Raw genomic sequence first — 24,451 nt, forward strand, 5'->3', positions numbered from 1 at the left:
CACACAGCCAAGTTACAGAACAGTTCTATCATCACAAAATCCCTCATGTTCTTTTATAATGACGCCCACTTTCCTCCTAGCAATCAGTAATCTGTTCTCTATACCTATTATTTTATAATTTTAAGAATGTCATATAAATAAAATTGTATAGTGTGTATCCTTTTGATACTGTCTTTTTGTAACTCAGTATAATTTTCTAGAGATCTAGTCTATGGTATGGATATATCGCAGTTAATTTAAACATCTACTTCTTGAGGGACATCTAGGTAGTTTCCAGTGTGTTACTATTATAAATAAAGATGATAAAAATATTAGTGTACTGGTTTTTATGTGCATATAATCTTTTATTTCTCTAGGATAAATGCCCACGAGTGCAATTGCTAGGTTGTATGGCAGTTACATATTTAGTCTTTTAAGAAACTGCCAAACTATTTTCCAAATTGTCTACAGCATTTTACATTTCCACCAGCAATGTTTTAGTGAATTAGTTTTTCTGCATTGAATTTTGGTGATGTGAATTATAATTGGTGGCTGGTAGCCCAATGTGAATCAAGCATTACTGCTTACTTTCCCCTTATTAGTCACTTATGAAAGCCTTGAAACATCAAGGACAGACAGGAAGAAGTACCTTATGAGGCTATCTTCAGTGACATCTTTATCCCTGCCTTATACCCCAAACTATATGAATTTTCAGTGATGGTCCAGTCCTCAATGCATCACAGGCACTCAGAATCTATTAATTGACCAAATATGTGTTACACATCTCCTCTCAAATTCTTTTTAATTTAATGTTAAAAGTTATATGTAAATGTCTTCTTAGAGTTTTCAGCCTCTCTTTTCTCATACCTAAGACATTTCTTAAACCAGTAAGTGCTAACATAGTTGAATGGGAATGGATTGTCACATTTAAATCACCAAGTAAATGTTGTACAAACATGGGCTACAAAATAACAAAACAAGCATTTTCACTTTTTCTTTTTATATGTCTTCCCTTGGCCAGATGGAATTATCTACTGACATTGGTCTTCAATACAAAGGAGAGCTGACAGTTGTTTTACGTTATATTCCCCCAGATGAATACCTGATGTTCCCACCAGGACAACTTCAAGGTAAAGTAAAAATAAATACCTTCAATCAAGAACATTCTGTTCTAGAAGTGTGAGAATAGGGATCAGAGATTATTTGGACTCTGTTACTTTTGCAGTGCACACATGAAATGTAAAGGGTTAGGTGTCATTGGCTTTTGAGGAGAGTTGAGATGTACTATATATGGAGAGGGGTGTGGGATTCTAAGTTCATACTTAGAAACCAGCCTTAATGGCAACATTTGTTTCTTTGAAGTCCCAGAGATATAGGATCTTCCCTAGGGATAGGGTTGTCTCAGAGAGGGGAGGTATAGATAGCTGCTGTATGGATTAATGACATTCACAGCTACCCAGCAAGTTTTGAGGAAGATGCTGATCTAGAACACAGAATGTAAAGAAAAAATTCAGATGGAATCAACTTTTAAATCCCTCTTGCTTTTCTCCTTCCATCAATTCCTATAGGCAGTCTCCTTTATCCTTCCATTCACTATCACCCTCTACATTGTGACCCTGTGTAAGTAATTTACTATATCTCAGCCTCAGTTTCCTTACTTCATAGGAACATTGCAAGGATTAAATAGGTTCATTTATAAAACTGCTTAAAACTGTATGAAATAACGGTGGTGGTGGTTATTATTCAGGTTGAGCACATTTCATAATAAAAACTAGAGGCCTGGTGCATGAATTCATGCACAGGTGAGGTCCCTCAGCCTGGCCGGTGATTGAGGCCTATCAGATAGCTGGCCAGGGGGAAGGACTGTGGGAGGTTAGCTGGCCAAGGCAAGGTGCTGTGGGAGGTTAACCAGCCTGGGGGAAAGGCCACAGGAGGTTGGCTAGTGGGGAGGAAGGGCCACAAGAGGTTGGCCAGCCAGGAGGAGGGGTCGTGGGAGGTTGGCTGGCCAGGAGGAGGGGTTGCAGGAGGTTGGCCAGCCATCCCCCCAATTCGGGGCCATTGGGGGGGCAGCCAGCTGGGGGTGAGTGTTGGCCGGCCAAGGGGGGAGGCTGCGGGAGGTTGGCTGGTGGGGGGGAGGGGCCATGGGAGGTTGGCTGTGGGAGTGCACTGATCACCAGGGGACAGCTCCTGCATTGAGTGTCTGCCCCCTGGTGGGTGGTCAGTGCATGTCATAATGATTGGTCTACCGGTCATTCCGGTCGTTCTGTTTGTTCTGATTGTTCCGGTCATTTGGTCATAACGGTCACTTAGGCTTATATATATATATATATGTATATATATATATATATATATATATATATATATATATATATATATATATATAATGTAGAAACAGTTTTCTTTCACTCAAAAATGTAATTGTTCCTGGGCTATAGCCCTTATAAAGAATTGGCCCTGCATGGAGATGACAATTTACAAGACTAAAATCTCAAAGAAGAGAGTTATGGAATTTTCTCTTTTAGAACCTTGATGCTTGTGTGTGGTTTTCATTGTAGTTATTTTCCAATGAGAGCAGGAATGTGGCCCAGGCAACTCTCAGGATCATTGCATTTTATTATTTTATAGTCTGTGAAAAGATACTTTGCAGAGGAGTACTTAAAGTTTTAAATTTATTTGTTTATTTTTCCCAACAAACACACAAAAAAAGACCTATCTAGAAGGAATCCAATGAGATAAAAATAAATTAAATCAATACATGGAAAAATACACAATAATATTAAGATATCTATTCCATATTTAAGTCTGCAATGTGAAATCTTATTGTTATTAATGTGAAACTTTAGCCTTGGAAAATTCAATATTTGTGATCACTGTGTCAAAATACAATCCACCTTAGCTTAAATAGTTGGAAAGTGATACAGAACCTCAAATGAAGTTTGCCTCCAAAGAAGATCATGTATCTTTCTGGGGGATTTCCTCACAAACCCTAGAAAGCCTTAGAATCATATCATAAAATTTATTCCCACCCAGCATTATTGAGATGTAATTGATAAAAATACTGTCTGATCTCACTTATATGTGAAATCTGAAAAATCTCAAAGTCATAGGAGCAGAGTGTAAAGCAGTGGTAACTCGGGGCTGGGACAAGGGGAGAATGGGGAGAAGTTACTCAAAGGGTACAAACTTTCACTTTGGAGCAGAATAAGTTCTGGAGATCTAATGTACAGCATGGTGACTATAGCTAATAACATTATATTGTATATTTGAAATTGGCTAAAAGAATAAATCTTAAGTGTTCTCACCAAACTTAATAAAAAGATAAGTATGTGTTAACATCTGATTCAATCAGCAAATGAAGTAACTCTTTGTACTTTTTTAGTAAATTTTTAAATAGAACTCATGATCTGTCTCCCTCCTCCTTCTCCTCCTCCTCCTCCTCCTCCTCCTCCTCCTCCTCCTCCTCCTCCTCCTCCTCCTCCTCTTCCTCCTCCTCCTCCTCCTCCTCCTCCTTCTCTTCTTCTTCTTCTTCTTCTTCTTCTTCTTCTTCTTCTTCTTCTTCTTCTTCCTCTTCCTCTTCCTCTTCCTCTTCCTTTTCCTGTTCTCTATCTCTCCATCTCTCTCTCTCTCTCATTTTGATAGCTCGCACAGGAAAGAAGGCCTTTAAAATGGGAAAGAAGAAACCACCTGTACTCTATGGAGGAATACTAGAAGTGTTCATCAAAGAGGCAAAGAATTTGACAGTGGTGAAGTCAGAAGGCACTGCAGATAGCTTTGTGAAGGGGTAATTTTGTTTAGGTCATTTTAGATGATACCTCATGGGAAATGAAATTATCTGTGATACATGAGACAGTGATATGTTTTTCTTATTTGAAATGTACTAGGAAAGAGTTACCCTGGAATGCTGACTCTTCCATATAAAATTATATGAGTATAGAGGGAATTACATTTTCTAGCTTTCAGCCTGTTTCCAGAATATTTAAGGAATTCCCATCACTTTCACCTTCATGACTGGCAAATTTTCATGTGCAATTTATTTTTTGAAGGAGGCGAAAATATGATTTTCTATGTTTAATATAATTTTATTGTGATTTATTATCATTTTGTGCTGGAAATATGCAACAAAAACAAAAATATTAGATACTTGGGGTTTTGCTCCCTTGGGGGAAATAGTAAAAAGTGGATTTCTCAGAGCATCCTCCCCAGAGATACCCACTGGATAGTGCTTTGGAGAAGGTCTGTGACTGCCTGCTGGAAATTTGTGCTCACTTTATGGAGCACAGGAAAGTTTCTTGAGGGAATACAAGCCCTTTAAATGGACAGTCTTGTCAATTCTAAGTAATCCAAACAATAAGTATATCTTGATTTTTATATGAGATTTTCTCCTATAATTAGGATAACTAGAATCAGAAGGCTATTTTTTATTCATTCAAGCAAGCACATATATGCACATGTACCAAGAAGTAAGTACTGCAGTATCAGAAATAAGATATGATCTTTGCTTTCAAGAAGTGCCATAAAATATATGAGGCCAAACAGATTCCCAGGAGGTTAATTCTTTAAGTCAGATGGCAGTATTATTCCTCTCTTCAATTCTTCTTTGTAAAGTATAATTTTTCCTACAAGGAAATGAAGGAAACCTTTACCTTCACATGTTCTAATTTTGATAAGAACAATAAAAAGTAAAGTAATAGAACATGGTGGCTGTCAGGATGGGAATGAAGGCAAAAGTGTGAGTGAGTAAGGGAGTGAGAGGGGAATGTGTGGATGTGCATGGTGTGTGTTTGTGAGGGACAGTCAGATTTCACAGGAGTCTCGGGGCTGGCAGATCATACTCTCCTAGACAACAGCCCCTGTTACTGCCACAGGCACTTCCTGGGAGGGCACGGGGATGGCATGGAAACCACACCATCTTGAAGGGGGAGAGCAGTGGTGGCTAGGAGTATAGATTCACCACCAACCAGACTGGCATTGGACACCACCCTAGACCCACCGCACCTGCTCAGTGAGCAGCACACCAGTGGGACCTAGAAAGGGACCCCCTCCACAGGCTCTGGGGACTGTCCCCCGACACACAGTGAGCTGCACGCCACTCCCAGTGTGAGTTCTAAGATCCCCACAGTGTGTCACGGAGTCACTGGCCACCCTGGTGCAGGCACCAGGACTATGCCAGTGGAACCTTGCAGGTGACCCTCACTCTGGGAGCTGGAACCCTGAGCACATCCACAACAGCTTACATGGCAAAGTTGGGGTGAGCCACATAGTCAGACAACCTGTGAGGAGACTCCATCCACAAATGGGACAATAACATTCAAGACCCAACTACATCAGGAGAATCCAAATAACTCAAGTAGGGGGCTTTCCTAGAACACCCAGCTCAAGAGATAGAGACTGCACCACTGGGTCCCATAAAACACCTACTACATAAGACTACCTCCAAAAAAGCTGGGTGACATAGCAGTTTGATCTAAGACATGGAAACAAATACAAAGAGACAGCAAAAAAAAGGGGATACAAAGAAACAATCTACAAAGGAAAGACATAAGGAGGAATCATGAGAAAAAGGAACTAAATGAAATGGAGGCAAATAATTTGTAAGATAAAGAATTCAAAGTAATGGTAAAAAGGATGCTAAAACACCTGTCTGAGAATTACAAGCAACTCAATGAGAATTATAAGGAGCTGAATGGGAAATAAACCAAAATGGATAAGAATCAAGGGGAAATGAAGAATGACATAGCTGCAATAAAGGACACCCTGGAAGGTTTCATCAGTAGACTATATGAAGCTGAGGAACAAATCAATAAATTAGAAGACAGGGTAGGAAAAAAACAAAACACCCAGTCAGAGCAGCAATTGGCAAAAATATTAAAAAGCAGGTGGATGTAAAAAACTTATACAACCTAACAAACGGAAGACAAACAATCCAATTAAAAAATGGGCAAAGGACCTAAATAGACACTTCTCCAAAGTGGACATACAGATGGCCAAGAGAATATGAAAAAATGCTCAAAGTCACTGATCAACAGAGATGCAAATTAAAATTACAAAGAGGCATCACCTCACTTTTCAGAATGGCCACCATCAACAATGGCAAGTGCTGGCAAGAATGTGGGGAAAAGGAGACCCTAGCACACTGCTGGAGGGAAAGCAGACTGGTGCAGCCATTATGGAAAACAGTTTGGAGTTCCCTCAAAAAATTAAATACAGAACTGTCATTTAACCCAGTGATCCCACTTCTAGAAATATATTCTAAGAAACCCAGAACACCAATCAGAAAGAATGTATGCACCCCTATGTATCAAGTATCACATGATCTCACTCACATGTGGAATCTAATGAACAAAATAAACCGATGAATGGAGTGGATCCAAAGACATGGAAGCATGGAACAGAGGACAGAATCTTGGAGGGAAGGTGGCAGAGGATGGGTGGGTGGGAGGTAATCAACCAAAGACCTTGTATGCATATATGCATAACCCAGGGACACAGACAGTAGGGTGGTGAAAGCCTGGGACCAGGGATGATGGCAGGGTGAAGGGCATCAATGAGGGGAAAATGGGACATATGTAATACTTTCAACAATAAATATTTTAAAAAATAATAATAAAAAGCAGGAGGAGAGTTTAAGGCAGCTTTGGGACAACATCAAACAAGCAACATCTGCACAATAGGGGTCTCAGAAGGAGAAGAAGCTGAGCAAGGAATAGAAAACCTGTTTTAAGAAATAATGACAGAGAATTTCCCCGACTTTGGGAAGAAAAAATTCACACAAGACCAGGAAGCACTGAGAGTCTCAAACAAGATGAACCCCAAAAGACCCATACCAAGACACATCATAATTAAACTGGCAAATGTTAAAGACAAAGAAAGAATCTTAAAGGCTGCAAAAGAGAGACAGAAAGTTACCTAAAAGGGATCTCCCATTAGACTATCAACTGATTTCTCAACAGAAATGTATCAGGCCAAAAGGGAGTGGCATAAAGTATACACTGTAATGAGAAGCAAGAGACTGAATCCAAGACTACTTTATCCAGCAAGGCTATCATTCAAAATTGAAGGTGAAATCAGGAGCTTCACAGACAAAAAATAAATTTAAAAATAAAGGAGTTTATTATGACCAGACCAGCAATGCAAGAAATCTTAAAGGCACTATTGTACGAAGAAGAAATAGAGAGGGAGGAACACAGGCATAAAGAATAAAAATGGCTACAAACAAGTACCTACCAATAATAAATAACCTTAAACATAAATGGATTAAATGCTCCAATCAAAAGACATAGGATAGCTGAATGGATAAGAAAACATGACTCTTGCTGTCTACAAGAGACCCACTTCAAAACAAAAGATTCACACAAATTGAAAGTGAAGGGATGGAAAAAAAATTCAGGCAAATAGAAATGAAAACAAAAAAAGAAAGAAAGCTGGGGTAGCAATACATATATCTGACAAAATAGACCTCAAAGTGAAGGCCATAACGAGATAATTAAGGCTACTTCATAGTAAAGGGATCAATACAACAAGAGGATATAACTCTGGTAAACATATATGCCCCCAATACAGGAGCATTCAAATACATAAAAAATCTTCTGGAAGATATCAAGGGATAGATTGATAGCAATACAAAATCATAGTAGGGGACTTTAATACCTCATTGACATCATTTGATAAATCTTTTAGACAAAATCATGAAGGAAACAGCAATCCAAAACAATTCACTAGATCAGATGGAACTAATTGACAACTTCAGAACATTTCACCCAAAGCCACGGAATATACATTCTTCTCAAGTGCATATGGGATATTTTCAAAGACAGACTACATGTTAGGACACAGGACAAGTCCGTACAAATTCAACAAGATGTAAATCATATTAAGCATCTTCTCAGATCACAATGACATAAAATAAGAAATCAACTACAATAAAAAACAATCAAACATATGGAGGCTAAATAGCATACTATCAAATAATTAATGGGTTACCAAAGAGAGCAAGGAAGAAAGAAAAACATCCTGAGAACAAACAAAAATGAAAACACAACAATCCAAAATCTATGAGACACAGTGAAAGCATTGCTGAGATGAAGGTAGGAACTACAGGCCTCAAAAAAAAAAAAAAAAACCAACAAAAAACCTTGCAATAAGTTATCTAACCCAGTGGTTGGCAAACCGCGGATCGTGAGCCACATGCAGCTCTTTGGCCCCTTGAGTGTGGCTCTTCCACAAAATACCACTGCCTGGGCGAGTCTATTTTGAAGAAGTGGTGTTAGAAGAAGTTTAAGTTTAAAAAATTTGGTTCCCAAAAGAAATTTCAATCGTTGTAATGCTGATATTTGGCTCTGTTGACTAATGAGTTTGCCGACCACTGATCTAACCCTACAACATAAAGAATTAGAAAGAGAGCAACAAGAAAAGCCCAGAGTAAGTAGAAGGAATGAAATAAGAAAGATCATTTCCCTGGCCTGTTTGGGTCAGTGGATAGAGCGTTGGCCTTCAGACCAAAAGGTCCCAAGTTCGATTCTGGTCAAGGGCACGTACCTCTGTTGCAGGCTCCTCCTTGTCCCAGACCCTGATCAGGGCTCATGCAGGAGGCAATAATCAATGTGTTTCTCTCACATCGTTATTTCTCTCTGTCTTTACCTCTCTCTTCCACTCTCTCTAAAAATCAATGGAAAAATATGCTCGAGTGAGAATTTACAAAAGAAATAATAAAGATCAGAGCGAAAATAAATGACATAGAGACAAAAAATAAAAAAGATCAATAAAACCAAGAGGTGATTATTCGAAAGGATAAACAAGATTGATGAACCTCTAGCCAGACTCACCAATGAAACAAAGAGAGAGGACCCAAATTAATAAAATCAGAAATGAAATGAAAGGTTAAGAAATAACTGACCCCACAGAAATACAAAGGATTGTAAAAAAAAAAAAAATACTATGAGCAACTCTATTCCAATAAACTGGACAACCTTGATGAAATGGACATATTCCTAGAAAAATGCAATCTTCCAAAACTCAATCAAGAAGAATCAAAAACCTTAAGAGGCTGATAACTACTGATGAAATTGAAGGAGTAATACAAAAACTTCCAGCAAAGAAAAGCTCTGGTCTGGACAGCTTCCCAGGGGCATTTTACCAAACATTCAAAGAAGAACTAACACCTATCCTCCTCAAACTATTACAAAAAATTCAAGAGGAAGGAATTCTTCCAAGCTCATTCTCTGAGGCCAGCACTACCCTAACCCACAAACCAGATAAAGACACTACAAAGAAAGGGAATTGCAGGCCAATATCCTTGATGAACATAGATGCTAAAATCAACAAAATTTTAGCAAATTGCATCTAGCAATACATTAAAAAGATCATACAACCATGACCAAGTAGGATTTATTCCTGAGAAGCAAGGTTGGTACAATATCTGCAAATCAATAAATTTGATATAGCACATTAAATGCTTGCAGGACAAAAATCACCTGATCACATCATTGATGCATAAAAACATTTGACAAAATCCAACACCCTTTCTTCTTTTTAAATTAATTTTTGTTGTTGAGATTATTACATATGTCTTTCTTTTCTACTACCATATTGCCCCTCCACCTGGTTCCCACCCCACTCCAGGCCCTCGCCACCTTATTGTCTGTGTGTTTTTTTTTTTAAATATATTTTATTGATTTTTTACAGAGAGGAAGGGAGAGGGATAGAGAGTTAGAAACATCGATGAGAGAGAAACATCGATCAGCTGCCTCCTGCACACCCCCTACTGGGGACGTGCCCGCAACCAAGGTACATGCCCTTGACCGGAATCGAACCTGGGACCTTTCAGTCCGCAGGCTGACGCTCTATCCACTGAGCCAAACCGGTTTCGGCACCTTATTGTCTGTGTTGATAGGTAATGCATACATGCATATAAGATCTTTGTCTAATCTCTTCCCACACCTCCACACACACTCCCTTCCCTCTGAGAATTGTCAATCTGTTCCATTCCCATGCCCCTGATTCTATTATATTCACCAGTTTATTCTGTTCTTCAGATTTTTTATTCACTTGATTTTTAGATTCACTTGTTGGTAGCTATGTATTTGATGTCACTTTTTTGTTCATATTTTATATCTTTACCTTTTTCTTCTTCTTCCTCTTTTTAAAGAATACCCTTTAGCATTTCATATAATACTGGTTTGGTGGTGATGAACTCCTTTAACTTTTTCTTGTCTGTGAAGCTCTTTATCTGACCTTAAATTCTAAATGATAGCATTGCTGGGTAAAGTAATCTTGGTTGTAGGTTCTTGCTGTTCATCACTTTGAATATTTCTTGCCACTCCCTTCTGGCCTGCATAGTTTCTGTTGAGAAATCAGCTGAGAGTTTTATGGGTACTCCTTTGTAGGTAACTAACTTTTTTTTTCTTGCTCTTTTTAAGATTCTCTCTTTGTCTTTTGCGCTTGGCATTTTAATTGTGATATGTCTTGGTGTGGTCCTCTTTGGATTCCTCTTGTTTGGGGTTCTCTGTACTTTCTGGACTTGTAAATACATTTCTTTTACCAGGTAATGGAAGTTTTATGTCATTATTTCTTCAAATAGGTTTTCAGTATCTTGCTCTCTCTCTTCTTTTGGCACCCCCATAATTCGGATGTTGGTACGCTTGAAGTCCCAGAGGCTCCTTATATTATCTTCATATTTTGGATTCTTTTTCTTTTTGCTCTTCTGGTTTGGTGTTTTTTGCTTCCTTATATTTCAAATCATTGATTTGATTCTCAGGATCCTCTACTCTACTATTGAATCCCTGTATATTATGCTTTATTTCAGTATATGTTGTGTGAATAGTTGTGTTGTAGTTGAGCCTTGATTGCTGTTGATGTCACTGGGAGGAATTGACCTCCAGGCGAATTGGCTGTGGGGACCACCTGTGACTACAGTGGGAGAGCTGCTATGCAGGAGATACTCTTATGGAGAAGGACTTGCTTCAGTGGGGTTTTGGTGCTCACTGAGTCTGCCCCTTGAGTGTGTTGCTTATGGATGTGAAGAGTTGTAATCTGATATGATCTCACACTGACCACTGGAACACTGGCTCTTGGGTCTCCAGGGAGGTGCAAAGTCAGCCACTGCCTTGGGCAATCCAGCATGAGCTACAGTGAAATCTGCAGATTCCTCCTCTTTGTATTGTGTTTGGAAGTGCCCAGATGAGGCCCTGCTGTAAAGCAAAGCAGGCTGGTGCTGGTGCCAGTTTTGGAGCTTTTTATTGACAGGTTTGGGGCTCCCTGACCCAGCTGCAGCTTGTTTAACAGAGTTTTAGTCTGAGAAAAGACAGACCATTCATATGCAAAACCACTGCACACAGATTGGGTGGGGTTGTAAATTGGGTAGGGTGGGGTCTCAGGGAATCACCAGAGCAGAGCAAACATAAATGGTTGCCAGTCAGCCCTGTACCAGGGTGGTCCCAGCATGGGAACAATGACTGCTGTGAGCACCTCCATCAGGAAGAAAGCCACCCCCCATTCCTGCGCCAATGTCAGATAGTCCAGTTTCTCCTCATATATGTCTGGGTCCCCAAGAGCCTTGCCTGGCACTGGACCTCAGAGGAAGTGGGAGCTTATAAATTTAGTTCATGGTGCCAGCCTTTTAAAAGGAGCAGCTGGGTCTCCAGCAGCCTGTGTTTCACTCAGCCCCAATCTGCACTGGTTTTTACAGTCTGTAGTTCTTACTGCACGTAGGGACTTCTTTCTGCAGCTCTGCATCCCTGGGATGGAGGTCTGGTGTCGGGCTGGGACTCCGTGTTCCTCCAGGCAGCCTCTGCAGAGGCAATCTTCCTGATTAAAAAAGCAGCAAACCCGGGTGCCAGACAAGCCCGTTAAGCTCCTCCACACCTCCCACTAGTCTAAATGTGCTTTCTTCTTTACCTCTCTAGTTGTAGCACTTCCACCCATAGGCAGCCAGCTTTCCTACAGTTCTGGATGATAGTTGTTCTGTATTTTAGTTGCAATTTTTATGTGGTTGTGGGAAGCAGCAAGTACAGGCGTTTACCTATACCGCCATATTGGTCCCCATCATTCCAACTCCTTTTCTTGATAAAAACTCTCAGCAAAGTGGGAATAGAGGGATCATACCTCAACATAATAAAAGCCTCATATGACAAACCTATAGTAACCATTATACTCAATGGGCAAAAAATAAAACCATTTTCCCTAAGAATAGGAACAAAACAGGGATGTCCACTTTCATCACTCTTGTTTGACATAGTACTGGAAATGCTAGTCATAGCAATCAGACAAGAAGAAGAAATAAAGGGAATCTAAATAAGAAAGGGGGAAGTAAAACTATCATTATTCACAGATGACGTGATACTGTACATAGAAAACCCTAAAGACTCCATCAAAACACTACTAAGCTTAATAAGTGAATTTGGCATTGTAGCAGGATACAAAATTAACACCCAGAAATCTATGGCTTTTTTACACACCAATAATGAACTCTCAGAATTAGAAACTAAAACAATAACAACAACAACAATCTCATTTATCATTGCAAAAGGATTTAGGATTAAACTTAACCAAGGTAACAGACCTGTACTTGGAAAACTTTGGGACATTGGAAAAAGAGATAAAGGAAGATATGCACAAGTGGAAGAACATACCATGCTCATGTACTGGTTGAATCAACATCATTAAAATGTCCATACTACCCAAAGCAATCTATAGATTCGATGCAATCCTTATTAAAATGCCAACGACATATTTCACAGACATAGAACAGAGTCTTCAAAAATTTATATAGAATCAAAAAAGACTCCGAATCGCTGCAGCAATCTTGACAAAGAAGAACAGTTTAAGATTTCACAATAACAGATATTAAGTTCTACTACAAAGCCACTGTACCCAAAACAGCCTGGTACTGGCACAAGAAGAGACACACTAATATAGACCAATGGAACAGAACAGAGACCCCAGAAATCAACCCAAGCTATTATGCTAAATTAATATTTGAGAAAGGAGGCATGATCATATAATGGATTCAAGACAGTCTCTTTAAGAAATGGTTCTGGGAAAATTGGACATATAACATGCAAAAAAATGAAACTAGACCAACAGCTTACACCAGGGGTCCTCAAACTTTTTAAACATGGGGCCAGTTCAATGTCCCTCAGATCATTGGAGGGCCAGACTATAGTTTTAAAAAAAAACAACTATGAACAAATTCCTAAGCACACTTATTTTGAAGTAAAAAAAGAAAAACAAAATGGGAACCAATACAATATTTAAAATTAAGAACAAGTAAAGTTAAATCAACAAAGTTACCAGTATTTCAATGGGAACTATGGGCCTGCTTTTGGCTAATGAGATGGTCAATGTCTGGTTCCCGATTTGTCACTGCTAGTCGTAACAAGTGATGCAAGTGTGCATCTGTTAGTCTAGATCTGGTTGGAGATTTCAGATGTTTCATTCTGGAAGAAGTCTGTTCACAGACATAAGTGCTGCCAAAGATGGTTGCCATTTTGAGTGCATTGTTCCTGAGATTAGGATATGTCTCAGAGGGGAGAGATGCATAGAAATTAGGAAGTCTGCTTGACTTGAATGCGTCTTTCAGAGAGTCACAATTCTGCAGTTCAGCCAGTTCCATTGGTAAATTGTATCCACATTTTCAATGTCAATAGAAAATTGGTTACAGAAAAGCTGTATGTCCTGTTCATGGAGATGAAGCTCTTTAAATCTAAATTGGAACTCCTTTTGCAACTTTTCCAGTGAATCCACACATGTTTTGTTTGGGAATGCAACCAATGGTTTTTCCGCTAACAGATTTTGAGTTGTGGGGAGATGGCAGAAAATTTCCTCCTTCACTTGTTTGATGAGGAGGCCTAATTTTACCTCAAACGCTTTCACATGTGATTGCATATCATAGATGAGCTTCCCCTTTCCTTGAAGTTGCACATTGAAACTGTTGAGTAGCTCTGTTACATCTGTCAGAAAGGCAAGGTGCCATTTCCATTCTGCATCATTGAGCTCTGGTACTTCTTTGTTTTTTGAAAGCAGAAAAGCTGTAATCTGTGGAAGTAAGTCATAGAAATGTTTCAAAACTCTCCCTCGACTCAGCCAACGGACTTCTGTGTGGTAAAGAACATCTTCATAGGCAGCATTTAGCTCAGACAGAAATTTCTGAAATTGTCTGTGGTTTAGTGCATTAGCTCTAATGAAGTTAACACAAGATACCACAATTTTCATAACAGAGCCCCACTTCAGTTATTTACTACACAGTGCTTGTAGGTGGATGAGGCAGTGTATGGCTATTGGATGAGAATGGTTATGTTTGTCCATCTCTTGGTTAATGCGAGCAATTACTCCTTTCTTAGACCCCACCATGCTAGGAGCACCATCAGTTGTCACACTGGCTAGTTTAGCCCAGTCCAGCTCCAAACCATTCACAGTTTGGCAAACCTTTTCATAGATATCCTCTCCTGTAGTTGTTCCTTTGATGCTTTGCAGTGCAGCAAGCTCTTCTGTGACTTTGAAATAGTCATTCGTCCCACAAATAAAAATTAGAAGTTGTGCAGAATCACGAACATCATTACTTTCGTCGAGTGCCAAGGAAAAATAGGAAAGTTTTTTTGCGGAGTTTTGCAAATGCTGATGCAAATTGTCTCCCATTTCTTCGATCCTTCGTGTAATTGTAGGTCCTGAAAGACTCACTGTACTAAATAAATCGGCCTTCTCTGGACACATCTCTTTGGCAACAGAAAGAAGGCATTCTTTAACAAATTCTCCCTCCACAAATGGTCTGCCAGTGCACACTATTAGCTTGGCAACTTGAAAACTTGCTTGCAGTGATGAAATATTTAGCTGCTTCTGCTTCACAAAAGTATTTTGCTGAGTTGTCAATGTATTTTTCAGTTTCAATATTTTATCTTTTCTCACTTATCCTACCAAACAATCATATTTATCTTTATGTTGAGTTTGATAGTGTCGATGCAAATTGGATTCTTTGAACACAGACACTATATTCTGGCATATCAAACACACAGCTCTTTCCTTGTACTGCATGAAAAAGTAATCATAAGTCCACTGTTCTTTGAATATCCTACACTCTGAGTCAATTTTTCTCTTTCTTGATATCATTGTTTCCTAGGGATTCCAATTTGCTATTAGTAAAATAACAATATACCAGCAATAACTTTGCCCACACAGAGACATATAGACTGCACTACCCATCAATGCAGTCTGATCAGTGTCCATCAATGCAGTCTGATCAGTGTCCATCAATGCACCTTTGCCAGTCCACATCATTTCAGCCTCACCAGTGCCCATATTGGTGGAACTCCACTTTTACCTCAGGCTCACACTGGTGCGGTATGGGAACCGGCACGATTACAGAGCCGGTTCCTCCACCACCTTTCCAGTTCACACTACCCTGTGCGAACCACACTGCAATCTGTGAACTCGCATAGGAATCTGATCGCATAGGTGAGAAGACCCATGCAATCAGATTCCATTGCAGGAAAAAAGAAGGCACATATGCCTTTTTTCTTCCGAATCTAATGCGAGTTCAGCCATACAAGCATATGGCTGAACTTGCACTGCTCAGAGATCGCAACAGTGTGAACCGGGGCTTACACAGCACACAACATACAACATCATACAGAACTGAATAGCAATCAAAATATAAATGCACTTACTGTCAATTAAATGGGGTTTCCTACTCCTCAGCTGTCTGCAGAGCCGGATTAAGTTCCCATGGGGCCCTAGGCAGATTACCAGTTTGGGGCCCCCATGCGATAACACTGAGCACTGACCATTTGCATTAACACTGACCGCTGACCATTTACATTAATACTGAGAGCTGACCATTTGCATTAACACTGACCGCTGTCAATTTGCATTAATACTGAGAGCTGACCATTTGCATTAACACTGAGCACTTACAATTATCATTACCACTGAGCACTGACTATTTGCATTACTTCTGAGCGCTGACCATTTGCATTACCTCTGAGCACTGACAATTTGCATTAGCACTGAGCGCTGACTATTTGCGTTATCACTGTGATGCAACCCCCCTTGAAACCACCCCCAACCAACTAACCAACTTTAAAAAAAAAAGCTCTCCTAACTTAAAAAAAGGCTCTGCTAACTTAAAAAATAGGCGCCCCCTATCTGCAAAAAAAGACCTCCTAACTTCAGAAAAAAGGCCCCCCCTTAACCACAAAAAGAAGGCCCTACTAACTGCAAAATAAAAAATAAAAAATAGACCTCTTAACTTCAAAAAAAAAAATCCTAACTTGTTCTTACCTCGGTCCTCAGGCAGCAGCAGGCTCTGCACAGGCAAGCTCGTGACTTGTCCGATCACACCAGAGACTGAGAGGAGTCAAAAGACAGAGAGAAGGAGGGGAGTCGGAGAGTGCGGCGCACATTCCACACATGCGCACTGCGGGCCCAGGATGAGTTGGCTGCTAAACAGGACAGGCAGCTGCGGCAAAAACACCCGGCGGGCTGGATAAATGTCCTCAGGGGCCGCATGTGGCCCGCGGGCTGTAGTTTGAGGACCCCTGGCTTACACCCTATACAAGAATAAACTCAAAATGGAAAGAAGACTTAAATGTAAGATGTGAAACCATAAAAGTCCTAGAAGGATCCATAGGCACCAAAATCTCAGATATCTTTCATAGCAATATGTTTACTGATACATCCCCTAGGAAAATGGAAACTAAGGATAAAATAAACAAATGGGACTACATCAAAATAAAAAGTTTCTGCACAGCAAAAGAAACCTTCAACAAAATAACAAGAGAGCCCACTACATGGGAGAACATATTTGCCAATGTTATCTGTGAGAAGAGGTTAACCTCCAAAATATACAGAGAACTCATACAATTAACAAAAGGAAGACAAACAATCCAATTAAAAAACGGTCAAATGTTTTAAGTAGACTTGTCCAAAGTGGACATAGAGAAGGCCAAGAGACATATGGAAAAATGCTCAAAGTCACTAATCATCCAAGAGATGCAAATCAAAACAACAATGAAGTACCACTTCACACCTGTCAGAATGGTTATCATCAACAAATCAATAAACAGCAAGTGCTGACCAGGATGTGGAGAAAAGGGAATGCAGACTGTTACAGCCTCTGTGGAAAACAGCATGGAGTTTCTTCAAAAAATTAAAAATGGAACTTCCATTTGACCCAGTGATCCCACTTCTAGGAATATACCCCAAGAAATCAAAAACACCAATCAGAAAGAAAACATGCACTCTTATGTTCATAGCAATGCAATTTACAATAGCTAAGATTTGGAAACAGCCTAAGTGCCCATCAGCAGATGAGTGGATTTAAAAACTGTGGTACATCTACATAATAGAATACTATATAGCTGTAAAAAAATAAAGAACTCTTACCATTGACAACAGCATGGATGGACCTGGAGAGCATTATGCTAAGCGAAGTAAGCCAATCAAAGAATGATAAGTATCACATGATCTCACTCATAAGTACAATATAATGAACAACATAAACTGATGAACAAAAATAGATCCGGAGACATAGAAGAATTGAACAGGCTGTCAAACCTCAGAGGGAAGGCAGGAGAGGGTTGGTGGGTGGGTGGAGATCAACAATTAACTTGTATGCATATATGCATAACCCATGGACACAGACAATAATTAAATGTTTGACCAAATATAGCAGGCTAATGTTTAAGTTGATAATTTTGTTTGGCCTGCAAATGATGTTATTAATATCCAAATGGTCCTTGGCAGAAAAAAGGTTCCCACCCCTGTTTTAAAGGGACCTCAGATTTTTTTTAAAAAGAGCCTGAAAGAGCAACAATAGACCCTCCTGTAAAATTAATCATTATAAAATATATTAGTTAATATTAGCTCTGTCTACGAGCCATCATAACAGTGGCTTATACAAGACATGTTTTTTCTCTTGCATGTAAACAAAGATTAAAGATAAGGTACCTAGGGCAGGTGTGGAAGCATCATGATAGTCAAGAACCTAAGTTTCTTCTTTGTTGTTAATGGTGTCTACCTTATGTAACAAGATAGCCAAATTCTGACAAGACACTTCCCAGAAGTTTCATACAAAACTACTTTTTGTATCCTATTAGCCAGAACTTAGTCACATAACTGTATTAGCTGCATGGGTGGCTGGGAAATGTAATGTTTAGTCTGGGCAATATTCTGCCTAACTAAAATAAATAAAGACTTTTTAAAGAGAAGAATAAGGAAAGAATGGATATCAAGATAGGTAGTCTCTGCATGATACGTGAAATTAAATCTTAAGTATAGCAATGTATCTTCTTTTGTAAAGTCATTTGTTTTGTGGTATTTTTCATATTTGTTTGATATACTAATTCCATACCCATATGCCTTCTATCCTAAAGCCTGCTCCCTGATTCATTAGGTACATATACCCTCATTTTCCACCATGGTCAAACAGTGTTTTCACCTATTTGAGAAGAGATTCCAGGAAGCACCAGTGAGAGGAGAGAAAATGGCACGGGGAAGCTAGTAAAAGTATGTTAGTAGGCAGTTTACTACCATGGGCAATTGGGCCTCAATTCCACTTGGGAAAGCAACAAGTAACTCTGAATGTACCTTGGGATTGTGCCTTCAAGAGAAAGGTAAGCTGTTGGGACTTGTTCACCAATTTCCAAAACTTATTGAGGGTTGTTCCCAGAGACATTAAATCCTTAATAATCCCAGGACTCCCTGCACATAAGTTGAGCCAGCTCACACCAGAGAAAGTCCTTACCTGGAAAAGCAATGAGACACAGGCTCCTGAGGTGGGGACTGCTCATCCTGGCTTCAAGTCAACTCAGAAGTGGGCCAAAGAGATAGGAAATAGGACATTAAACAGTGTCTACTACAGTAGGTATTTTCATTTCAAGATGAAGGAAGGACTAAAATAGGATTAGAATAGTGAGTGGCAGGAACCAAGATGGCAGCATAGGTAAACACCAGTACATGCATCCTCACATAAACACATAAAAATTACAACTAAAATACAGAACAATCATTATTCTGAAATCTGGCTGAATGGAAGTCCTACAACTAGTGAATTAAAGAAGAAAGCACATTGAAACTGGTAGGAGGTGTGGAGGCGTGGAATTGGCTTGTCCAACACCCACAGGGGTCATGTTTTTTAATTGGTAGGGATATATTGGCTGGGGAGCAAAGGGTTCCAGCCCACACCAGGCCCCCAGCCCAGGGTTCCAGTGCTGGGAAGAGAGATCCCCATAACTTCAGGCTGTAAAAACCAGTGAGAATTGTGGTTGAGTGGCATGGAGGCTGCTGGAGTCCCAGGCAGTTCCTCTTAAAAGGCCTATGCATAGAATATTCAGACTCACTCCCACTGAGCTCTAGCACTAGAGTAGCAGTATTAAAGGATCCAGGGACATGTGAGGAGGAACTAAATTGTCTGGCATCAGGGCAAGAACTCGGGTATAGTGTTCTCTCAGACAAAAGAGCTAGGACCTCCTCTTTACAGAACTGATGGGCAGGTGCCACATCTGAGTCTCCAGAAACCTGACCCACACTGATCACCCCACCCTGGTGATTTCCTGAGATCCAGCCCCATCCAAGTTGTTTGCAGTGTCTTTCATATGAATGGCTCAGCCTTCAGAATTTCCTAAAATCTCTCAAGCAAGTAGCAGCTGGACTCATACCTCTGATAAGTGGGCCCAGGCCCAGCACTAGCAGCAGCTGGCCAAGGTTCACAGCTTGGTCTCTGCTGGGAAACTCTAAGCCCAATACAAGTAGCAGCCATCTGCAGATGACTCTGTAGCTCATGCTGGGTGGCCCCAGGCAGGGCACAGGCAGTGGCTGACTTTGTACCTCACAGAAGGCCCCAGAGCCAGTGCACGTGGTGAACAGCTTCAGACCATGCCAGATTACAATTCTACGATATCTATGAGTGACACACTCAAGGGGCGGACTTGGTGAGCACCAAAGCCCCACTAAAGCAAGTCCTGCTCCACAGCAGCTCTTCCATTGTAGTGACAGATGGTCCTCACAGCCAATTAGCCTGGGGGTCAATTCCTCCCAGTGAAGCTAATAGCAATCAAGGCTCAACTACAACAAGGCTTTGCACACAGCCCACACATGAGCTCACCTAGAGTGCCCAGCTCAGGTGATTGGGAAGGCTGTGGCCCTGGGCCCTACAGGACACCTACTACCAATTCCAGGAGACATAGCAGCTCTACCTAATACACAGAAACAAACACAGGAAAGCAGTCAAAATACCAAGACAAAGAGACATGTCACAAATTAAAGATCAGAAGAAATCTTCAGAAAGAGAAATAAATGAGATTGAAGCAAGCAAACTACTAGATACACAGTTCAAAATAATGGTTATAAGGATGTTCAAGGAACTCATTGAGAATTTCAAGGAAATTAGTGAGAACATCAAAGACTTGAAAAAGGACCAGTTAGAAATGAAGGATACACTAACTGAAATGAAGAATAAATTTACAGGGAATCAGTAGTAGAGTAGAGGATGCTGATAATCAAATCATCAATTTGGAATATAAGGAAGCAAAAAACACCCAACCAGAAGAGCAAAAACAAAAAAAGAATAAAAAAAATATGATAATAGTGTAAGGAGCCTCTGGGACAACTTCAAGCATATCAACATTCCCATTATGGGGGTGCCAGAAGGAGAAGAGAGCATGAAAGAAATTGAAAACCTGTTTGAAGAAATAATGACAGAAAACTTCCCCTACTTGGTGAAAGAAATAGACATAGAAGTCCAGGAATAGCAGAATCCCAAACAAGAGGAACCCAAAGAGGCCCACTCAAAGACACATAATAATTAAAATGTCAAAGGTTAAAGACAAAGAGAGAATCTTAAAAACAACATGAGAAAAGCAGTTAGTTACCTACAAGGGAGAACCCATATGACTATCAGCTGATTTCTCAACAAAAACTTTGCAGGCCAGAAGGGACTGGCAAAAAATATTCAAAGTGATTAAAAGCAAGGACCTACAACCAAGATTACTGTACCCAGCAAAGCTATCATTTAGAATTGAAGGATATATAAAGAGCTTCACAGACAAGAAAAAGCTAAAGAAGTTCATCACCACCAAACCAGTATTACATGAAATGTTAAAGGGTCTTCTTGAAAAAGAAGCAGAAGCAAAAAAAAAAGATCACAAGTATGAACAATAAAATGTCAATAAATACAACAATTTAACCTAAAAATCAAAATGAATGAACAAAGAATCTAATGAACAAAAAGTGATGAATGAAATAGAATCAGAGGCATGGAAACATGGAACAGACTGACAAATCTCAGAGGGAATGGGGGACAAGGCGTGGGAAGAGATTAACCAAAAAAAATGGGATGATGAAGGCCTTGGGTGGGACAGGATCTGGGTGGAAGAGGGCAATGGGGGTGCAAAAAGGGGGACATCTGTAATACTCTCATCAGTAAAGATTAAATAAATAAAATTTTAAAAGAAAAAATATTACATTTTTCCTTTTCTCCCATGTATCCCAATAAAAAGGAAAAGCGAGTGTGGGCATTTCACTATTGCTCCACCTAAAAGAAGTAATAAATCATCCCAGTAAGTAAAACCAAATTTAGGTATATAAGAATCTGGGAGAGAAAATCCAATACACATATCACACTTACACACACACACACACACACACACACACACACACACACACAGCAGGAATTATGGGAAATTGAAATGACTATTCAATTATGCAATTTTCTGCCTACTTTCTCACTGACTGCATTTTTTTCTGCAGCTACCTGCTCCCTGATGATAGAAAAGTCACCAAGCACAAAACTCTGGTAATAAAAAGGAGTGTTAACCCTCAGTGGAATCACACTTTCATGTTCAGTGGCCTGCATCCCCAGGATATAAAGAATGTTTGCCTAGAACTTACCATCTGGGATAAGGAGGCTTTTTCCAGCAACATCTTTCTGGGAGGAGTTCGTTTAAATTCTGGAAGTGGTGAGGGACTCGGGGAACCTGACTTGGTCTGTGACTCTGCTTGGGGTTTGGGAGTGGTTCCTTAAGGTTTGATATGTAGTAGGTATATATGTAATTTCAGCATAGCTGACTCCTGAAATTTCCACAGATGTCCCATGCCTTTAGCCAATGATCTGTTCATTTTTAAAATAAATATACTACTACACAACTTTATATCCTTCAACTAGAAGTTTGGGATGAATAATTTTTATTTTCATTATTTTCACAAAATATCATTTACACTTTAGTCTAAGTGAATTTCAACTGCTTTCTTGGGTCTTACTTCAGGTTTTTCCCAGGAGAGGATCACCAGACAACACAGGCTCTGATAGGGGAGAGGATGTCCAAGACCAACTTTACTTCATCCTCTTCTCATCCCTGTCCAGAATTTGCAGCCATTACTCACACTAGTTAAAACAAAATAATTTTTCCCTGAAAACTAACATCTGATGTTTTGCAAACAGACCATGAAAACACAGCACTGGTGCCACAAGACACAACTATAACAGGGAGAATAAGGGGGGAAATTATAGTAGTGGAGCACAAGCGGACCAGACACACATGTTCTTCATGCGCCATGGTCAACATTCCTGTTAAGAATTAATTCCACCCCTATGATGCTCTACTTATTATAGAGTAAGGAGAGCCTAGAATATCTATACCACTAAAGTGAAAACTCCCCAGGTCAAAGAACTGGAGTTGTTAGAAAGAAAGAGCACCAGAGCCCAGTTCAGTCTTTTATTCTGTCATGTTAACTCAATCCAGATGAACTAGCTCTCTGCAAACTATCAAAGTGGGGAAGAAAGGAGCTATGAGTGACTTTCTGATTGGTTTTCATCATCTAGGCAGAAGAGAGTAGTGCAGGCTACAAAAGCTGTATTTCATTCTACCACTCACTAGATATAGTTAATTAGAACAAGTAAGTGAAGGGCTCTGTGATCAAAAGCCCCCCTCAGAAGTTAATAAATGTCTTCCAGAAGACCAAAACATTTAATCTGTGAAGAGTAATATTTTCTATTTCTCTTTTTAAGGTGTGAGCCATGGGAAGACTGTGGATTGGATGGACTCACAGGGGGAAGAGCAACGCCTTTGGCAGAAGATGACTGACAATCCTGGGACTCCTGTAGAGGGTATACTCATGCTTCGTTCCAGCATGGGGAAGTATCAGCTCTGAAGGTACCAGTCTCCAAAATGAGACATCCTGGGACTGTTTGGCTGTCATTTCCTACCAGTAGCAGGCTTGGATCCTAAGCTTCCTCTTCCCTGGCATTTCTCACTTGAGGGCATTAGGACATGAGAGGAGAGATGTCAGTGTGATGAACATTTAGGGTCTTGCTGAAAGTTTAAAAAAGCATGTACCACTATATGACCATGGTCCATGAACATCTTGATTGGTTGATAGAAAGTGTGCCACATTATTCTGTCAACAAGCAAATTGTGTAATGATTATAGGCTTTACACCATAAGGGAAATGGTTGGTGCAAGCTTATTTGACACTATAGTTGAGATTGGGAATCCCACACTTTTTCTAGTTATTAGTTACTTTAGGTTTCCTCAAATGGTTTGAGGGGAAAATGGGGCCACTCAAAATGTAGATCACTTGAAGAGTAAGAAGAAGGGATACTGGCTACCCTTTCCTCATCCTGGGAATCCTCATGATTCAAAGAAGGCGTGTGGGGATGGTCGTTGAGGCCAGGGAGTTGCCTTGTTATTTTAGCAATTCTGTGGCTCACCCAGGTAAGTTTTCAAGTTTTTCTGTTGTGACTATATAATTTATAATCTAAATAAATCCACCTTTGATAGTGAAGGAAGCTAAATTATTATACCAGAATGACATACATAAACCAAGATTGACCTGGGGAAATTTGGATATAGGTTCACCCTAGTTATGACCTACCTATTAGAGAGCTCTGTTGTAAACATGTATTTTATAAAATCTTCTAAGCCATTAACTGAAAGTGAATAAGAAATAATGTACACTTTGAGCAATGTTTGCGTCATGTCTATTCATACTCCATTGGTCAAAGAAAGTCACATGGCCCAGCCCAAAATCAAGAGGCAGGGAAATACATTCTGCTCATAATGAAACCTTGGCAAGAGTGAGGATGCAGGAAGGAATGAAGAATCATGGCCAATAGTTCAATCTACCATACTTTCTGTCACCTGGAATTCCAGATGCTTAACTAACCAAACTTAGATGCAAAGGTTGTTAAAGCTGAAAGGTGCCTCAGACCTGATTCCACATTTTGCAGATTCCAAGTCTGAACCCAGAGAGCTGAAATGATGTGCCCACAATCATCTAGATACAGGGGTCCTCAAACTTTTTAAACAGGGGGCCAGTTCACTGTCCCTCAGACTGTTGGAGGGCCGGACTATAGTTAAAAAAAAACAACAAAAAAAAACTATGAACAAATTCCTATACACACTGCGGGCCCAGGACGAGTCGGCTGCTAAGCAGGACAGGCAGTGGCACCCGGCGGGCTGGATAAATGTCCTCGGTGGGCCGCATG

At 40.0% G+C, this 24,451-nt stretch overlaps 1 protein-coding gene across 1 annotated transcript in view; it reads left to right on the forward strand.

Annotated features, from left to right (window-relative positions):
* Positions 1 to 23,753, forward strand: part of SYTL5 (synaptotagmin like 5) — a gene marked incomplete at its 5' end in the record, with an annotated part of 209,368 nt that extends 185,615 nt beyond the window's left edge. Inside the window, 4 exon segments of the mRNA XM_080653897.1 lie at positions 1,001 to 1,109; positions 3,628 to 3,760; positions 21,715 to 21,923; positions 22,973 to 23,753. Of these exon segments, the coding sequence (XP_080510023.1) occupies positions 1,001 to 1,109; positions 3,628 to 3,760; positions 21,715 to 21,923; positions 22,973 to 23,115 (594 nt within the window). The 3' untranslated portion in view covers positions 23,116 to 23,753.
* Positions 23,754 to 24,451: the final 698 nt, after the last annotated feature.

Source organism: Plecotus auritus, assembly GCF_963455305.1.
Source record: "Plecotus auritus genome assembly, chromosome: X".
In the NCBI taxonomy this organism is placed as follows: domain Eukaryota; kingdom Metazoa; phylum Chordata; class Mammalia; order Chiroptera; family Vespertilionidae; genus Plecotus; species Plecotus auritus.